We start from the raw sequence: 15843 nt of genomic DNA on the forward strand, positions 1-15843 counted from the left end.
ATTATCCCTGTACTGTGACATCACTGTCTGCATTATTCCTGTACTGTGACATCACTGTGTGTATTATCCCTGTACTGTGACATCACTGTCTGCATTATTCCTGTACTGTGACATCACTGTGTGTATTATCCATGTACTGTGACATCACTGTGTGTATTATTCCTGTACTGTGACATCACTGTGTGTATTATCTCTGTACTGTGACATCACTGTGCGTATTATCCTTGTACTGTGACATCACTGTGTGTGTTATCTCTGTACTGTGACATCACTGTGTGTATTATTCTTGTACTGTGACATCTCTGTGTGTATTATCTCTGTACTGTGACATCACTGTGTGTATTATCCCTGTACTGTGACATCACTGTGTGTATTATCCCTGTACTGTGACACCACTGTGTGTATTATCCCTGTCCTGTGACATCACTGTGTGTATTATCCCTGTACTGTGACATCACTGTGTGTATTATCCATGTACTGTGACATCCCTGTGTGTATTATCTCTGTACTGTGACATCACTGTGTGTATTATCCCTGTACTGTGACATCACTATGTGTATTATCCCTGTACTGTGACATCACAGTATATTTGTATATTTTCACTGTCCTTAGACATCCCCTTGTGATTTATCCTAGTACTAACTTTGTATCCCTGTGTTGTACCTTACTAGTACATTCAGATCCAATAAGGTTTGTCTGTGCGATCACATGGTTACGTGTTTTTACTTGCCATAGAATTTTTCTCATTGTATACGAGCAATTTTCAAAATAACACCACTTTAAGCTATATATCCAATTATTGTAAACTATACATATTTATTAGATATATCACCTTTGAGATATATCAGAATGATTCCATTTTATCTTATAATAGGGACAGTGGAATGACTGGCGAGATTCTGGTGAATGGAAAACAGAGGGAGCTACGGACCTTCCGGAAGATGTCATGTTATATCATGCAGGACGACATGCTACTGCCACACTTGACTGTTAAAGAAGCCATGATGGTGAGAAGTTTTTTTTTACCATTTACAACATTTTTTACATTGTCAAATTTTTAAATATCAGATTTGAATTTAAAATTAACCCTGGCAGTCCACAAGGTTTTATAGTTTTCGCACTTGAGAGCATGGGTCCAAAGGAACCCTCAGCTGTGCTCCCCACCCCTTAGATTAATACAGATAGCAGCATACCAAGAATAAAACAAAACTAAATCAAAATTCATCAGAACCGAAGCCGAATCCCTAAATTACTCAAATTCAAAAATTTTGCAAAGACCAGAACGGATCAACAAAAATAATTCCCCAAAATATTTTTCCATGTTGTTTTCTTCGCTTCCACATGCCAGAACGCAGAATATGGTCACAGCAAATGTTGAGTATTTTTGCACCAGGTCAGTTCTGTTTCGAAGGACCTTAGGCTGGACAGCTTCCAGACGTGGTGTGCATATGGTCATGTTTCAGAATTTTAGGGTCGATAGATGTGGGTAACCAAAGACCACTTGAGAGCCACACTGGGACATTTCCTTTTGGTTGTATAGTAAAGAACTTGACACCGGTGCCCCAGAAAGTCCAGGAATAGGACCACTCTTGTTTATGGTTGTGTAGTTGAGCTACATTCATTAGAAAACAAACCACACATCACATCACATCAGTCCGAATTCTACGATCAGGGCTGGCAACAGCACTGGGCATACCTGGGCAAGTGGTGTGGGGCCCAGACCTACTACTGGGGGGGGCACATAAGAGTGTATGTAAGGAATCCATGGGGATAATGGGGGCTGTATCTAATTAATCCATAGAATGTGAGGGGGGCTTATATAAAAGTGGATGATATTTCAGGGAACAGGAGAATGTTTTAGTTTCTGAACTTTTAATGCCACCTCAAGAGTTCACTTCAAAGGGACCTACTGAGAGGCTCTGTCGCCAAGGGGCCTACTGAAACCTGGAGCCACCCTGTCTATGATACATTTAGGTAAGGTGGTTAGTACTACACTGATATTTACTCTCTTCCCCTTAGGTTTCTGCCAACCTCAAGCTCAATGAGAAGATGGACGTAAAGAGAAAACTGGTGAGTATTCTCGAGCATCTAATGTTCAATAAGCTCCATCAGTCTTCAGTTTTTGGAAAGACCCATGTTGCGGAATTTGTTTGATTTTACAGGTCCACGAGATCCTGACGGCACTGGGTCTCCTCGAATGTGCCGGAACCCGTACGCTGTGCCTCTCTGGTGGGCAGCGAAAGCGTTTAGCTATAGCTCTGGAACTAGTCAATAACCCACCAGTCATGTTCTTTGATGAACCTACTAGGTAAAAAAACTTTACTTCATATAACATATATATTGCAGTGGTGGCAAACCTATGGCACGGGTGCCAGAGGTGGCACTCAGAGCCCTTTATGTGGGCACCCAGGACTTCAGCCCAGCACACCCAGGGGACCCAGAGCTCCTGCTCTGTGTCCCCTGATTCTTCCCCTTCAGGGGACCCTGGAAGGAAGCTATAATCCAAATTTCTCCATCTTCTTTCTACTGTATAGGTGTCCTTAGGACACCAATATGATTGAAACTTCTGATACGGCAGGGATCAATAGGTTACTGCTAAAATTATCATGTTGGCACTTAGCGACATAAAATCAGGTTTTTTTTGTAGGTTGGGCACTCATAAATGTTCGCCATCACTCATATATTGCATAGTATGAAATCTACACTACCAGAGTTTTTGTATAATTGCTATGGGGATCTTTGCAGATTGGCGCAGAACTAGGGCAGTCTGTAAATACATTTATTCGTTCCTTCTTTCCATTTTGTTGGTGTCTTGAGCATTGAGATGTAGGTCTCACTGCTAATTTAACTACGCAGCTTTTGTGTTCTTGGATATCACCCAAAACAAAAGTGCTTAGAGGGTAAAACTACCCAAAAATGTATTTCTAGCTCCTGGTTCCATCTATCATTTGAGACGCTGCTTTGTTTCTCAAACACAACACATAAAGGTAAGAAATATTCATCATGAGAACCCCCTTACACCACAATGTAGAGAAAACATATATCACATTTTTGCTTACAGTACATTACTCTGTGAGAGACTTCCAGGAAATGACTGGTACCTCTGGGGTTAACCCATTGCATTATGGGTTCTGGAAATTACGGTAGTAGTGGTAGCGGACTACCAAGGAGGAATTTAGATGTTTTTTGTTAATGTAAAAGGACTTTTTAGCTAGATTACTCCTTAAAAGATCTACTACCAGGATGAGGGATTGTAAACCAAGCACAATGACACACTGGTGTGTGCCCCCTTTGGCAGGATCCACTGTTCTTTAAGCCTACAATGCCTTTGTTTTTAAGTAAAAAAAGATTTAACCATTATGCAAATTAGCCTGAGGGGCTCCAGGTGCTATTAACACCTATGGAGCCTGGAGCCTCTCAAGCTCATTTTCATTATTTAAAAAGGCTTTTTCTTGTTAAAACTTGGGGTGTGGAGCCCCAGACAGCTCTGGGGGCAAAGGCTACTCCACGCCCCCAGTAACCACTACAGACTCACCTCTACCCACTCCGGCCTGTTCTTCTAGTGTGTCTCCGGCATCAATCGAGCTCTGCCCAAGCAGTGGTGCACCAGTAGCTGGGGAGCTCTGCGCTTGCGCAGTAGCTCCCATTCATGTGCCAGCAGTAGAACAGAAGCTACTGCACTTTCGCAGAGCTCATTTGCTGCCGGAGACGGACCAGAAGAACTGGCCAGAGCACATAGAGTCGGATCTGTGGTGGCTACTGGGGATGTGGTCTAGCCTTCACCACCATAGCTGTCTGAGGCTAATCTATGCCCCAAGTAAACTCTTAAAGGAAATCCACCACCATGATAGAAGATTGTAAACCAAGAACACTGACCTACTGGTGTATGTCCCCTCTGGCAAGATCTGCTCTTCTTTTAGCTTCTTATGCCCTGCCTTTTACAAAAAAGGCTTTTAAAATGATGCAAATTAGCCTGAGGGGCTCTGGGCTTCATTAACACCTATGGAGCCTTGAGCGCCTCAGATTCATTTTCATAATTTTAAAAAGCTTTTTCTTGTAAAAACCAGGCCATAAAAAGCCAAAAGAAGAGCAGAACCTGCCAGAGGGGGCACACACCAGTATTTCAGTGTGCTTGGTTTACAATCCTTCATCCTGGTGGTAGATATCCTTTAAATTGCATATTTAAGGATTAAACTTTAATTCTGCAGCAGCTGCATCCAAGAGTTAGTGCACAGCGGATGCATCTGCTGCTGGGACGGGGAATCTACCATGGGTAATCTTTCCAAAAGTAGATTCCCGAGGTAGATTTCCTTTAAGACATGTCTAGATGTTGAGAAAAGACTCTGTAGCTTGCTAATATGTTCATTAAGAGTTTACATGTTGTAGTTGTCTAAATATCATAAAAAATGAATGAATACATGGAAATGTGTTCCTCACTTCTCTCTCATCTTTCGCAGTGGTTTAGACAGCGCTTCTTGTTTCCAGGTGGTCTCGCTGCTGAACTCCCTGGCTCAAGGCGGCCGCACAATCATCTGTACCATACACCAACCCAGCGCAAAACTTTTTGAAATGTTTGACAAGGTCTGTCTGGTTCTCTGTGCGCTGCGTCTTATGCATTATACTTTTATATACCATATGTAGAAATGGAAAATATATTCTTCGTTCCTCTGTTTTCAGCTTTATATTCTCAGTCAGGGTCAGTGCATATATCGAGGGTCTGTAACTCATCTAATTCCATATCTGAAGAGCCTAGGATTACACTGCCCCACATACCACAATCCCGCAGATTTCAGTAAGTTTTATATTTTATAAATCAATAAATTTATGCTGTTTCTTCCTGTTTTTGGGGTCTCCTGTGACCTATATTTATGTTCTGCCAACATAGTTATTGAAATAGCATCGGGGGAGTATGGAGACCTGAACCCAGTATTATTCCGAGCAGTGGAGGATGGATTGTGCCCTATTAGTAGGGAAAAAAGCAAGACAACTATACAAGAGCTAGACCTCTGCCCCTTGGTAAGTACTTATGATCAAGAAGGTTTGTATTAAGGATTCCTTCTTTGCTTGATACCTGTATGTTATGTACACAATTTATGGACAATTTAAAGGAAATCTTCCATTTGGTTTTATGCATTATGAAGCAAACATACCTAGAGAATGCTGTAGCTACACTGATGCAGAAACTTATCTTGTTTAATCCCTGTACTGAACTGAGTGGTTTTGTTCAATAAAACAATTATAAAATTCAGGACCTTGGGAATAAATAATAATTCATTTTTTATATAGCACACACAGATTACGCACCGCTCTCCAGAGCTTGCCAAATCGGCCCCTGTCCCCATGGGCTCACAATCTAATCAAAGCTGGGTGCCTTGGCTGTCATACATAAAGACATACACTTCCACATACACAGGAGCTGCCTGAACTGTCCAGACAGGACTAATCAACCTGAGCTGGAAGACTCAAACACAGAAGCGACTGATTACTTCTGCCTGTCAGGGACAACACAGTTATGACATAATCTTGGCTTATGCTGGGCAGGACAAAGCTGAAGCAGTACATAATTAGGGTAAGGAGAAGTGCCGGGGAAGATACAGGAGTGGCAGAGCCTCATTATCATAATTTTATAATTGTTTTTTCAACAAAACACTAAGTTCAGTGATTAAACAAGATATGTTTCTGCATCAGTGTAGCTGTAGCATTCTCAATGTATGTTTGGTTCACAATCATAAAAGCAAATAGTAAATTTCCACACACAAATGCCCTTGAAGACCCTATAACAAGTAAAAATACTGTGCCACAACGAATCTCAATCTTCCTTATTGTGACTGAGCAAAACTTACTAAACAAAGAAAACATTACAGTGATCATATACTGGTAAATAGCAGTGCAAGTAAAATCCTTAGATTATATGTGACATTGGGGCAGATTTACTTACCCGGTCCATTCGCGATCCAGCGGCGCGTTCTCTGTGGTAGATTCGGGTCCGGCCGGGATTCACTAAGGCAGTTCCTCCGACGTCCACCAGGTGGCACTGCTGCGCTGAAGTCCGCTGAAATGCACTCAAGTACACCGGCCTATTCCTGGTGAAGGTAAGTGCAAGCTCCGCGACACTTTTTGTTTTTTAAATGTGGCGATTTTTCCGAATCCGTCGGGTTTTCGTTCGGCCACGCCCCCCGATTTCCGTCGCGTGCATGAAAGTGCCGATGCGCCACAATCCGATCGCGTGCGCCAAAATCCCGGGGCAATACAGGGAAAATCGTCGCAAATCGGAAATATTCGGGTAACACGTCAGGAAAACGCGAATCGGGCCCTTAGTAAATGACCCCCATTGTCTCTGTTTGAGGTTAATTATTTTGGGTAATTTCCACCTGACCCAGACCACCATGAGGTCTTCCACCCATGACTAGAATATTATATTCAGACATCCTATTTAGTCTGCTTATATCTTTTCTCCAAAATTAGACAAACTCCCTCTAAATTCCCATATTGTATTTTTTGCCCCATACACTGTAACTGTACCTGGTGTGTTTTGTAATGTCCCCAAATATTGTACTTCAGAAATAATGGTGTCAAAACTATACATATCTCCCTAAAATGAAGTGCCACACAGACAGCACCCCTGAAAACAGTACTCTGCTGAAAGATTAAAAGGAACCTGTCATCAGGAGCCATTTTTTTGGCTCCCCCCCATGTCCCCATAGAAAATAGTGTGAACAAAGTGTTTTTATAATAAAATTTGCTTTTTCAGATAAAAAGGAAAAGTTAGATAAAAGTTTACCTTTCTCTCTGCAGAACAGAGTCCTGTGTCCCATGGGAGTGGCCAGTGAGAAGCCGTAACCCTCCCACTCCCGGGAAACCGCTTCGTGATGCGTCTATTTCAAATACCGAGATGGGCGTTTTTTCGTTTATTTGAAATAGACACATGCAGAGCGGTTTTTTGTGAGTGGGGCTTCTCACTGACCACTTCCACGGGACACTGCTCTGCAGAGAGAAAGGTAAACTTTCAACTAACTTTTCTTTTTATCTGAAAAAGCCAATTTTATTATCAAAACACTTTGGCAATGTGCACACTATTCTCTATGGGGAAAAGGTGGAGACAGAAAAAGGGCTCCTGGTGACAGGTTCCCTTTAAAGTGCAACATACTTCATAGTTCATCCTGCCTATAGTTGGGGCAGTAGGAACCAGATGATGGGTTTCCTTTAAGAAAAAGCCCTACATATAGGTGGCTATGCATGGCTTCTTTCTTTATGTGAGGTGAAATGTGGCCTAAGCTGTAATAACCCATAAATAAGAATATATCTACCAGTCCAGTCTCGTGTCCGCCAGTAATATACCAGCCTATTGTGTCCTTAGAAGCCTCCATCCCCTGAACTGCTGTAAGCGCTGATGACACAGGCCTTAGAGGGAACAACATGAGATGTATTCAGCTGCATCCTCTCCGTGATGCAAATTGCAGACATGACCCGTGTTCTCATCACACAGGAGGATGCGCCAAAAATAGAGTAGAATTTATTATGTGTCGCTTTCTCTGAAATCTCTCGCTCGCCTCTAGAATGAAGATTTCTTAACTGCAGCAGGATATTTGGTGGATTATTACCATCTTCGGGTCCTTGGTTATTGAGATTGATGGGAGCGTTCCCTCCTTGCCTGCAGCGCTCCCTGGTTACATGTCTTCTGCTGCAGTTATGGGAAATTGAGCGATTTGACCTCAGCAGCTCCCTCCTTACTACCTGTCTGATAAATCACTCACTCGGCCACACTTGGAGAATGCTACACATTCTACAGAAATTATTGTTTAGGTATCAATCCATAGTTGGTCATATTGCATATTTATGTATATTTGGGGATATTACCTGCAGCCGATGTTTCATTGCAGCCGATTGGTGAGATCAAAATATTATTTTTTTTTGCTCATTAATGTGCACTCTGCCCCCGATTTTGACAGAAAAAAACAGAAATGTAGATATTTTTGCTAATTTATTGAACAAGAAAAACTAAAATATGACCCGGTGATGAGTATTCAGCCCCCGGTGATAAGTATTCAGCCCCCGGTGATGAGTATTCAGCCCCCGGTGATAAGTATTCAGCCCCCGGTGATAAGTATTCAGCCCCCGGTGATAAGTATTCAGCCCCTGGTGATAAGTATTCAGCCCCCGGTGATAAGTATTCAGCCCCCGGTGATAAGTATTCAGCCCCCTTGATAAGTATTCAGCCCCCGGTGATGAGTATTCAGCCCCCGGTGATAAGTATTCAGCCCCCGGTGATAAGTATTCAGCCCCTGGTGATAAGTATTCAGCCCCCGGTGATAAGTATTCAGCCCCCGGTGATAAGTATTCAGCCCCCTTGATAAGTATTTAGCCCCCGGTGATAAGTATTCAGCCCCCGGTGATAAGTATTCAGCCCCCTTGATAAGTATTCAGCCCCTGGAGATAAGTATTCAGCCCCTGGTGATAAGTACTCAGCCCCTGGTGATAACTATTCAGCCCCGGGTGATAAGTATTCAGCCCCTGGAGATAAGTATTCAGCCCCCGGTGATAAGTATTCAGCCCCCGGTGATAAGTATTCAGCCCCCGGTGATAAGTATTCAGCCCCCGGTGATAGGTATTCAGCCCCCGGTGATAAGTATTCGGCCCCTGGTGATAGGTATTCAGCCCCCGGTGATAAGTATTCAGCCCCTGGTGATGAGTATTCAGCCCCCGGTGATGAGTATTCAGCCGCCGGTGATAAGTATTCAGCCCCCGGTGATAAGTATTCAGCCCCTGGTAATAAGTATTCGGCCCCTGGTGATAAGTATTCAGCCCCCGGTGATAAGTATTCAGTCCCTGGTGATAAGTATTCGGCCCCCGGTGATAGGTATTCGGCTCCTGGTGATGAGTATTCAGCCCCCAATGATAAGTATTCAGCCACCAGTGATGAGTATCCAGCCCCTGGTGATGAGTATTCGGCCCCTGGTGATGAGTATTCAGCCCCCGGTGATAAGTATTCAGCCTCTGGTGATAAGTATTCAGCCCCCGGTGATAAGTATCCAGCCTCTGGTGATAAGTATTCGGCCCCTGGAGATAAGTATTCAGCCCCCGGTGATGAGTATTCAGCCCCTGGTAATAAGTATTCAGCCCCTGGTGATAAGTATTCAGCCCCCTTGATAAGTATTCGGCCCCTGGTGATGAGTATTCAGCCCCCGGTGATAAGTATTCAGCCCCCGGTGATAAGTATTCAGCCCCTGGTGATAAGTATTCAGCCCCCGGTGATAAGTATTCAGCCCCCGGTGATAAGTATTCAGCCCCCGGTGATAAGTATTTAGCCCCCGGTGATAAGTATCCAGCCTCTGGTGATAAGTATTCGGCCCCTGGAGATAAGTATTCAGCCCCCGGTGATGAGTATTCAGCCCCTGGTAATAAGTATTCAGCCCCTGGTGATAAGTATTCAGCCCCCTTGATAAGTATTCGGCCCCTGGTGATAAGTATTCAGCCCCCTTGATAAGTATTCAGCCCCTGGTGATAAGTACTCAGCCCCTGGTGATAACTATTCAGCCCCGGGTGATAAGTATTCAGCCCCTGGAGATAAGTATTCAGCCCCCGGTGATAAGTATTCAGCCCCCGGTGATAAGTATTCAGCCCCCGGTGATAAGTATTCAGCCCCCGGTGATAAGTATTCGGCCCCTGGTGATAGGTATTCAGCCCCTGGTGATAGGTATTCAGCCCCTGGTAATAAGTATTCAGCCCCTGGAGATAAGTATTCAGCCCCCGGTGATAAGTATTCAGCCCCTGGTAATAAGTATTCGGCCCCTGGTGATAAGTATTCAGCCCCCGGTGATAAGTATTCAGTCCCTGGTGATAAGTATTCGGCCCCCGGTGATAGGTATTCGGCTCCTGGTGATGAGTATTCAGCCCCCAATGATAAGTATTCAGCCCCCAGTGATGAGTATCCAGCCCCTGGTGATGAGTATTCGGCCCCTGGTGATAAGTATTCAGCCCCCGGTGATAAGTATTCAGCCTCTGGTGATAAGTATTCAGCCCCCGGTGATAAGTATCCAGCCTCTGGTGATAAGTATTCGGCCCCTGGAGATAAGTATTCAGCCCCCGGTGATGAGTATTCAGCCCCTGGTAATAAGTATTCAGCCCCTGGTGATAAGTATTCAGCCCCCGGTGATAATTATTCGGCCCCTGGTGATAAGTATTCAGCCCCTGGTGATAGGTATTTAGCCCCCGATGATAAGTATTCAGCCCCCGGTAATGAGTATTCAGCCCCCGGTGATAAGTATTCAGCCCCTGGAGATAAGTATTCAGCCCCCGGTGATAGGTATTCAGCCCCCGGTGATAGGTATTCAGCCCCCGGTGATAAATATTCGGCTCCTGGTGATAAGTATTCGGCTCCTGGTGATAGGTATTCGGCTCCTGGTGATGAGTATTCGGCCGCCGGTGATAGGTATTCGGCTCCTGGTGATAGGTATTCGGCTCCTGGTGATGAGTATTCGGCCGCCGGTGATAGGTATTCGGCTCCTGGTGATGAGTATTCGGCCCCTTTGCTCAGTGTTGAGTAGAAGCAGCTTTGGAGCTGGTGCGGCCAGGAGTCTTCTTGGGAAGATGCTACAAGTTTCTCACCCCTAGATTTGGGGATCTCCTGCCTCTTCCTTGCAGATCCTCTCCAGTTCCCTCAGGTTGGTTGGATGGTGAACATTGGTGGAGGCCATGTCTCTCCAGAGATGCTCAATTGGGTTTAGGTCCGGGCTCTGGTTGGGTCAGTCAGGAATGGTCACAGAGATGTTCTGAAGCCTCTGCTTTGTTATTTTAGCTGTGCGCTTAGGGTCATTGTCTTGTTAGAAGGTGAACATTCAGCCCAGTCTGAGGTCCAAAGCACTCTGGGATTGCTGGGATTATATTTGGCAGGTGATGAGCACTTCTTGGTTTTCTCCACATATACTGCTTGGAATTAACACCAAAATGTTCAATATTTGTCTCCTCAGACCAGAGAATCTTATTTCTGGGAGTCCTTCATGTGTTTTTTGCACACTTTGCGTCTTTCATATGTCTTGCACTAAGGAGAGGCTTCCGTCAGCAGACTCTGATATAAAGCCCTGACTGGTATAGGGCTGCAGCGATAGGTCATTTTGTGGAACTTTCTCCCATGTCCAAACTGCAAAGTTTGGCTTGATGGCCATGTCGAGGAAGAGTGGAGGTCGCCCAAACCTCTTTCATTTAAAGATTATAGAGGCCACTGTGCTCTTAGGAACCTGGAGTGCTGCAGAAATTCTTTTGTAACCTTGACCAGATCTGTTCCTTGCCACAATTCTGTCTTTGAGCTCCTTGGGCAGTTCCTTCCACCTCATGTGCTCTGACATGCACTGTGGGCTGGGAGATCTTATATACAGATTTCCTAATAAAGTCCAATCAAGAGTAGAACCACCTCAAGGAGGATCAGAAGGAGATGGACAGCATGTGAGTTTCACAGCAAAGGGTCTGAATACTTATGATCATGTGATATTTTAGTTTGTCTTGTTCAAAAATATCTACATTAATGAGCAAAAACGACTGTTTTTGATCTTACCAATTAGCTGCAATAAAACTAAGAGTGAAAAGGGGATAGAACCCTTGTTCTTGGAGGCACATTCTAAAAATATTTCAAAAGGAGAAAAAGTGGCCATAATTTGGGCTGGGATTTTAGCTGCATTTTGTGGTATTGGATCTGCTTTGTGTTACCAGCTGTGCACAGGTCAATCAATATGTTTTTCCCCCTTAATAGTCTATATGTATTTTTGAAACACATGAATAATGCATCTTTTCTAACAGGCAGTAAGTATGTAAGGCAAATATGTATATAAAGACAACCTAGACACAGTTTCTCAGCTCTATGTATGGTGCATACTTCTATATTATATTTACACCAGCTGTATAGTGTACAGTGATATCGCTCCCATTATGGACAGTGACATTGTCTCTGAATGTAGTAGGAAAGGTGTAAAAGGAGAACTCTGTAACCCATACAGCTGCATACTTCTCAATAGCCTTATTTACATGCATGTATACTTACTGCGTCCTCTACATAAAAAATGTATGATCTTCGAAGGAGGTGGTAGCCACGCATCTGGCAGCTTGACATAAATCTTAGTGTGCAGAGTAAAGTTGAAGGATTTATGATGATTTTTCCTGATGAGGTCCTTCTTATTTTCCTAAATTCATACAGTCTCTTTCCTTTTTTATTCAGCAGGATGTCTCTGGACACATTGAAAGCCATACTTTTGCGACAAGCTCCATGAACCAGTTCTGTATCCTGTTCAAGCGCACATTCCTATCGATCCTGAGAGATACGGTAGGTTAAAAGGAGGTAGTCAACATGAAATGAATGGGCTCGTAGGGAGAGACAGACATCTTGGGTTGAGGCAGGGGGGAAATAGAGTAACTACTGCGAGATGGGGGTAAGACTTTTTGTACTTGGTCACTCGGGTGAGTATTTTTACTGTCCCAGGCTCCCATTGTCCTTTGTATATTTGTAAAGCTTCCCTTTTTCACTCTTGGATTTGACTTGTATGTCTTGAACCTCCCTTGGTCATGAGCTTTTCTTTCGATTTTTTCCTTGTCTGTTTGTATCACATGATGCTGCCTGTTCTGCTTTTCTTACAGGCGACATGTTCTATCTGTATGGGGGCATTACATGTGATGTTACTTGTACTTTCCCACCCTCCCAGGTCCTGACTCACCTCCGTTTCATGTCTCACCTGTGTATCGGGGTTCTGATCGGGCTGCTGTACCTGAACATTGGTGACGATGCCAGCAAAGTATTCAATAACACAGGCTTCCTGTTCTTCTCCATGCTCTTTCTTATGTTTGCAGCTCTTATGCCAACTGTGTTGACCTGTAAGAGCAACAACTATTTAGTATTAATTATTTATATATTTTAGATGTAAATCTTAAAGGAGTTTTTTTTTAAAGATCAAAGAAGATTTATAACCCTCTCCCCCACCCATAATCACCAGTAAAGGGATCACCCCGCCTCTCCTGCAGAACATGCACAAGTAACAGTGGTCAACTCTATAGAAGTTCCAGATACATTTAAAGGGGTATTCCAGGAATCAGCATAATTGATATACAAATGGATCCTTAAAATATAAGCTAATTAGTTGTTGTTTCAAATTTTGCTCCCCTAAGCAGAAAAATGCTGCGGACATACACTGTAATGAAGAATTAAAATGAAACTGGCCCTTTAATCAGTCCGTTAATTTCTTCCGCACAGAGCAGACACAGGACAGAAGATGGCCGCTGGTCACATGTCCACATCACATGTCCTGCACCTGCCCATCATGTGATCACCACTATGTTTGGCTGTAGTTGGTTGGTAGCAGTGCATCCAGTATGGCCAGTGTTGTGGTGATGTCATCACCGTGAGGTAATGTGCAGTGATGGCAGTTACACATCATTACTATGGTAACAGAGTAGGGCAGTCTGTTACATCATCACTGGGAGCAGAGCATAAGAGGGAGGAGGAGTTACTGAGAACTAAAAGATCATGGGACTTGTAGTTTCCAGTTTGTAGAGCCATCTTGGAGATAAATCCGCCTACTTTAGAGAGCCCATAAAATTTTGTGAATCATAAAATCAAACTATTTAAGCTCTGTTTTGTGACAGATGATATTGAGTTTTGTTATATTCATTTGTCTATAGCATTATGGGTTTTTGTATCAGACAGTCATATTCCCGGAATACCCCTTTAAGTGTCTTCCCTTCTATAGGGTCCTCCTCACCAATGGTGAATCCTGTGGTTGGTTATAAATGTTCTTTGTGAGAAAACCCCCTTTAAGCTAGGCATAGTCATTAGAAAAAAGTCTATCAATACAACTTTCTGGGTCACAGCTCCAAATTAAAGATGCATCCATCCTCCAATGGCCTCTTTGTTATTTTGTTAGCAGGAGGGAGCAGGATGGAAAGATATAGCAGCCACAGTATACAACATATAATATGCAGCCTTAAACAAAAAGAATGCATCTGTCTGCCAGAATTTGTCTATGGATATGTTCATTGTATACACCTGGGAGCTTTATTGGGGTATATATTGTGCATATCTCATAAACAAGCCTGTACAGGGGGTCCTAGACTTAAAGGACACCCGACTTACAGATGACCCCTAGTTACAGACAGATCCCTCTGCCCTGTTTGACCTCTGGTGAAGCTCTCGGGATGCTGTACTAGAGCCCCAGACTGCAATGATCAGCTATAAGATGTCTGTAATGAAGATTTACAGATAATTCTTGGTCCCATAACAGCACAAAATTTTGAAAATCCAATTGTCACTGGGGCAAAAATAATTTTGTCCGGAACTACAATTATAAAATATACAGTTCCCACTTACATACAAATTCAACTTATGTACAAACCTAAAGAACCAATGTTGTACGTGACCCGGGGACTGCCTGTATAAGAAATGTAAGGAAAGTATGGTGGTACATACATCCCAAAGGCTTCCTACTGCTATAACAAGCAAACCATTGGGCTCCACAGCAACACTTGTAATGTGACCTTGTCCCACCACGACCAGCCCCAGTATAACCAACACCAGGATGTGGACCCACTGCGCCATATGGATTGGCCTAGGGCTATCCTGAAAGGCATAATTCAAGACTTTTCTCTTGTGTCTATGACAAGCTTTTTGTCCATCTTTTTTTTTTTTACTCTTCTTTATATATTCTCATTGATTCACCTCTTAATTTCATTGTCACCCCCCCCCCCCATCATCCTCCCATTTATGATTATTCCATCTTTCTGGAGTCTTCTTCTGAGGTCTCCTTATTCACCGTCCACTCTATTACTTCTTCACCCATAGTTCCTCTGGAGATGTCTGTATTTCTCAGAGAACATCTAAACTACTGGTACAGCCTGAAGGCGTATTATCTAGCCAAGACCATGGCGGATGTTCCTTTCCAGGTAAAGTATCTAGATATTGTTATACCCAATATCAGTATGTGCTGTAACCTGTCACAATGAAAAAAAAAATATATAAATATATATATACATACATACACACCAGAAAAGTGCAGTGGTGGGAATAGTCCAGTGCCAGTTTTAAGCAATATAAATTGCTAAAAAAAACTCAATGCAACTTTTTTGAGAATTTACGTAAAAAAAGCCATACAAAAACAATAATAAATCTCCCCTCTGTCTCAATTTCTGCCAAAAACTGTCCCATATATCATCACAGCTCAGAGCTCATATTAATGACCTGTGGCAGAACAGCAACCAATCATGGCTCAGCCTCTAACAGCCACAGCAGACAACGGCTCCTTTATTTGGTTGGTAATAAGTGGATTTTGGAAAGCTTAGGGTGATAATTTCAGCTCAAAATCGTGTCTATGACGTCCCCTGAGTCACAGGGAGCGGATGTGCAATTGGTGCAGATTCCTATAGCAGACATACATACTACCATACATACATATACACGCATACATATATACATACATGCACACACAAATATACATACATTTATACATACACATGCATACACACACACTCAGCTTTATATATTAGATTATTAAAATTTAAGAACTTTCTCTCGTGGCAAACCCCTTTAAGTTCTAATGTATAAGTTGTTACTTGTATTCCTGTGGTTTGATATTTTGCAGGTAGTGTGCCCTATAGCATACTGCAGCATTGTATACTGGATGACCAGTCAGCCCCCGGAGGCTACTCGATTCCTCCTCTTCTCTGCTCTGGCTACTTCTACTGCTCTTGTTGCACAATCATTGGGGCTTCTAATTGGCGCAGCCTCAAACTCCTTACAGGTAAGGTCCACGTCTTGCCTGATTCTACGCCTTGTTCTCCCCTATTTCATGGTGTATTCATCTGGATCCAGCA

General features: G+C 43.2%; 1 protein-coding gene across 3 annotated transcripts in view; it reads left to right on the top strand.

Annotated features, from left to right (window-relative positions):
- Positions 1-15843, top strand: part of ABCG4 (ATP binding cassette subfamily G member 4) — a 45748-nt gene that overhangs the window by 24702 nt on the left and 5203 nt on the right. For 2 of the 3 annotated variants that reach the window (XR_011856414.1, XM_072155579.1), the window contains 10 exons: positions 875-1007; positions 2020-2070; positions 2163-2308; positions 4458-4581; positions 4678-4792; positions 4886-5016; positions 12206-12310; positions 12687-12855; positions 14816-14916; positions 15612-15770. Coding sequence is in view for 2 of the 3 variants with exons in the window: in XM_072155579.1 (XP_072011680.1) it covers positions 875-1007; positions 2020-2070; positions 2163-2308; positions 4458-4581; positions 4678-4792; positions 4886-5016; positions 12206-12310; positions 12687-12855; positions 14816-14916; positions 15612-15770 (1234 nt within the window). In the remaining variant the exon portion in view is untranslated. The remainder of the gene's footprint in view (positions 1-874; positions 1008-2019; positions 2071-2162; positions 2309-4457; positions 4582-4677; positions 4793-4885; positions 5017-12205; positions 12311-12686; positions 12856-14815; positions 14917-15611; positions 15771-15843) is intronic. The other variant, XM_072155580.1, reaches the window with a different exon arrangement.

Source organism: Engystomops pustulosus, chromosome 6, assembly GCF_040894005.1.
Source record: "Engystomops pustulosus chromosome 6, aEngPut4.maternal, whole genome shotgun sequence".
NCBI classification, from domain to species: Eukaryota; Metazoa; Chordata; class Amphibia; order Anura; family Leptodactylidae; genus Engystomops; species Engystomops pustulosus.